This window comes from Microtus ochrogaster, chromosome 21, assembly GCF_000317375.1.
Source record: "Microtus ochrogaster isolate Prairie Vole_2 chromosome 21, MicOch1.0, whole genome shotgun sequence".
NCBI lineage: Eukaryota > Metazoa > Chordata > Mammalia > Rodentia > Cricetidae > Microtus > Microtus ochrogaster.
In genome coordinates, this window is record NC_022022.1 from 20740947 (window position 1) to 20744810 (window position 3864).

Here is a 3864-nt window from a genome sequence, read left to right on the forward strand (position 1 = left end):
ACTAAAAACACAATACTCAGATGATAGAGGAAGGTCATTGGCTAATTAAATAAGGAAGCTGCTTGCCCTGATAGGTTAAAACATAGATGGGAGGAGTAAACAGAGCAGAATGCTGGGAGGAAGAGGAAGTGAGCTCAGAGACTCCACAGCTCTCCCCTCGGGGGCAGACGCCTTAGAGAGACACGATGTTCCACTCTTGCGGGCAGAGGCAAGAGAGCTCTGCTCTCTGAGGCACACGCGATGAAGCTCCGACCCAGGATGGACGTAGGCTAGAATCTTTCCGGTAAGACCGGGTGCTACACAGATGATAATAAACGGGCTAGTCCAGGTGCGAGAGTTAGCCTAGAAGAGGCTAGATAGATGGGCCAAGCAGTGCTTAAAAGAATACAGTGTCCCTGTAATTATTTCGGGTAAAGCTAGCCGTGCGGGCGGCCGGGTCCTGGGGATGCAGCCTTGCTGCTCCTATTACAACACTCAGAGAAATAAACTTGCAGATTCACATGCTTGAGGGAAGTTTTTTTTTTAGATTCTTTTTTTTTCTTATTTATTTATTTATTGAAAAAAAATTCCGCCTCCTCCCAGCCTCCCATTTCCCTCCCCCTCCTCCCACTCCTCTCCTCCTCCCCCCACTCCTCTCCCCCTCCCTGTCCAGTCTGAAGAGCAGTCAGGGTTCCCTGCCCTGTGGAAAGTCCAAAGTCCTCCCCCTCCATCCTGGTCTAGGAAGGTGAACATCCAAACTGGCTAGGCCCCCACAAAGCCAGAACAAGAAGTAGGATCAAAACCCAGTGCCATTGTCCTTGGCTTCTCAGCAACCCTCATTGTCTGCCATATTCAGAGAGTCCGGGTTTATCCCCTGCTTTTCGAGTCACAATCCAGCTGGCATTGGTGAGCTCCCAATAGATCAGCCCCACTGTCTCCGTGGGTGGGTGCTTGTTCAGTGGCCTAAGGACCTACCCAAGACCTGCTAGTTCTCTGCGTCCCACTGCCTGCACTTTGAAAATAATTAACTAGCAATCATTGCAATCGGAAAATTATTTTCGAAACTGCTTTGCTGTGAATCTAGTGTTTCCAGGTAAGACTGATTTAACAAGGAGACAGACAGCACACGCTCTGGAGCCACTCAGATTTAAATCTTGGCTACTGGCATTTTCTAGATGTGTGATGATAAGGATCGCAAGATAGTGAGGAGCTCTGGAGTCAGTTTTTGTGTCAAAGAACTGTAGAATGGGAGTGGAAAGGAGGGGGAGGTGAGGAAGGAGGGAGGGTCTGAGAGACGGGGGAGGGGAGGAGGGAGGGAGGGAGAGAGAGAGAGAGAGAGAGAGAGAGAGAGAGAGAGGATTCTCACAGCATCCAGCTCCTGAGTGATTGTGAGATCCATAAGGGATCAGTAGAGAGCACTAGGGAGCTCGCTGCTGTAATGCTGAAGTGATGCTGGTGATGGAGATGACAGTGGCACCGGATTTCCCTATCTGGTCCGGACCAGTTCCTGGGAAGCACTCCCGGTCCTGGCGGGTGGGCGGCAGCTGCGCTCGCCAAGGCAAATCCTCGCTCGCACCCGGGCCTGCGGGGCAGGGGCGCGGCGCTCGATTTCCTTCCCTGCCTCCGCAGGCCCTGTGCGCATGCTCGGCCTACGCGGGCCCCAGCCTTTGATTGATCGGTCGGGAGTGGCTGCGACCCTGGGCTGCGGACAGTCGGGGATGGGGAGGCCGGCTCTTGGAGCAGCGCAGTGAACAGCGGCGGCGGCCAATGAGTACCGGTGAGTACCGCGGCATGGGGGTCCGCAAGAAGAGCGCCAGGAACCCCCCGGTGTTGAGCCACGAATTCATGGTGCAGAACCACGCGGACATGGTCTCCTGCTTGGGCATGTTCTTCGTGATGGGGCTTTTGTTCGAGAGCACGGCCGAGATGTCGATTGTGTTCCTCACGCTGCAGCACGGAGTCGTTGTCCCCGCGGAAGAGCTGCCTTCAGGGTCCAGGACCCTTTACCATTATGGGGTCAAAGATCTGGCCACAGTGTTCTTCTACATGCTAGTGGCCATCATCACCCATGCCTCCATTCAGGAGTATATTCTGGATAAGCTCAGCAAGAGACTGCAGCTCACCAAAGGCAAACAAAACAAATTGAACGAGGCGGGGCAGCTAAGTGTGTTCTATATAGTGTCTGGTATCTGGGGCATGAGCATTCTGGCCTCTGAGAACTGCTTTTCAGACCCCACTCTATTGTGGAAGGCTCCTCCCCACAACATGATGACATTTCAGATGAAATTTTTCTACATCTCACAGCTGGCTTACTGGTGTCATAGCTTTCCAGAGCTCTACTTCCAAAAAGTGAGGAAGCAAGATATCCCGGGTCAGCTCATCTTCATCGGTCTCCATCTCTTCCACATCGGAGGGGCCTATCTCTTGTACTTGAACCACCTGGGCCTGCTGCTGCTGCTGCTGCACTATTCCGTCGAGCTGCTCTCCAACCTGTGCAGCCTGTTCTACTTCGGTGATGAGCGGTACCAGAAAGGGCTGTCTCTTTGGCCTTTGGTGTTTATATCCGGGAGACTGGTGACATTGATTGTCTCGGTGATCACAGTAGGGCTTCACTTGGCAGGGTCACAGAATCCGAATATCCTCACTGGAAATGTCAATGTGTTGGCAGCTAAAATCGCTGTTCTGTCTTCGAGTTGCAGTATCCAAGTGTACATCACATGGACCTTGACTACGGTGTCGCTTCAGAGATGGCTAGAAGACATGAGTCTTCACGCCCCGGGGAGGAAGAGACGATCCAGGTCGAGAAAATGCACAGAAAATGGAGTGGAGAATCCAAATAGAATAGATTCTCCACCAAAGAAGAAAGAGAAAGTTCCTTAAGGAGTGCCAGTTCATTGATTCTTACCTCCAAGGGAATCCACTCCTTACTGTGTGGTGTCTCTGTGCTATAGATTTTCTGTTCTTCAGAACGGGTTGTGCTCTTTGAATATTGCTATTGTATTGTCTAATGTGTTTTTAGGGATTTTGGAGCCTTATGAGTGGGAAAAAATGAAGACGAAACCACTCATCCTCAAAATCCTGTTAGAATAGTTAACAGATCAACACCATATTTAGTTTAGAGTCTTACCTCAGTGATTCTGCAAATGATTTATGGTTATGACTGCAAGATTGTGTGCATAAATAATAGTTTCCTGCTTCAGATGTTCTCTATGGCATTAATGAGACTGGTAGCAAAGTCGTTTTCTTACAGCATAAAGTGGAAAACCTGATAAAGGTATAACTCAAACCAGTATTATGTAATTGTTGGGATTTCTAATTGTTTTGAATTTACAACAGAGAAGATATTTGTTAAACAGCCAAGATCATCATGTGTTTAATTTTATGAGTAGTGGTTGTTAGTGTTACACCCCCATTAAAGAATCAAAATATAAATAAATGACATGTGTGGAGATACTGAAATCTATTGAGTCAAAATATCTTTAATAAATATGATGCATTACTGAAGAGGTAAAGTTGTTCCTGTTTATTTTAAACACTTATAAATGAAAATTTGCAAAATTAAATATTACTGAAAGAGGTCACACTTATTCTTTTAATATTTATTTAAAGAGGTACTTATAGATTCATAAATATGGTGAAAGCAATGTATCAGAAAAATATTATGTGAACAATTTTAAAAATGTATATACACATACAGTATATATGTATATAGGTATGTATGTGTGTTTATATGTGCAGGTAGTTATATCTGAGAAATATTTGCCAAATCAAACTTCATTTGAAGATCAGGTAGCCAAATAGATTGATGAAGAGATTTTAAAGCGGTGTTGTTATTGTAACTTGCTTCTGTCTTTAGTTTGGAAACACCTATATAGGGCAATCTTT

General features: G+C 46.9%; 1 protein-coding gene across 1 annotated transcript; it reads left to right on the forward strand.

Annotated features, from left to right (window-relative positions):
- The first annotated feature begins 1327 nt into the window (after positions 1-1327).
- Positions 1328-3590, forward strand: Tram1l1 (translocation associated membrane protein 1 like 1). Its single transcript, XM_005357235.3, has one exon. The coding sequence runs from the start codon at positions 1747-1749 to the stop codon at positions 2857-2859; it is 1113 nt and encodes a 370-aa protein (XP_005357292.1). The 5' UTR covers positions 1328-1746; the 3' UTR covers positions 2860-3590.
- The last annotated feature ends 274 nt before the right edge of the window (positions 3591-3864 follow it).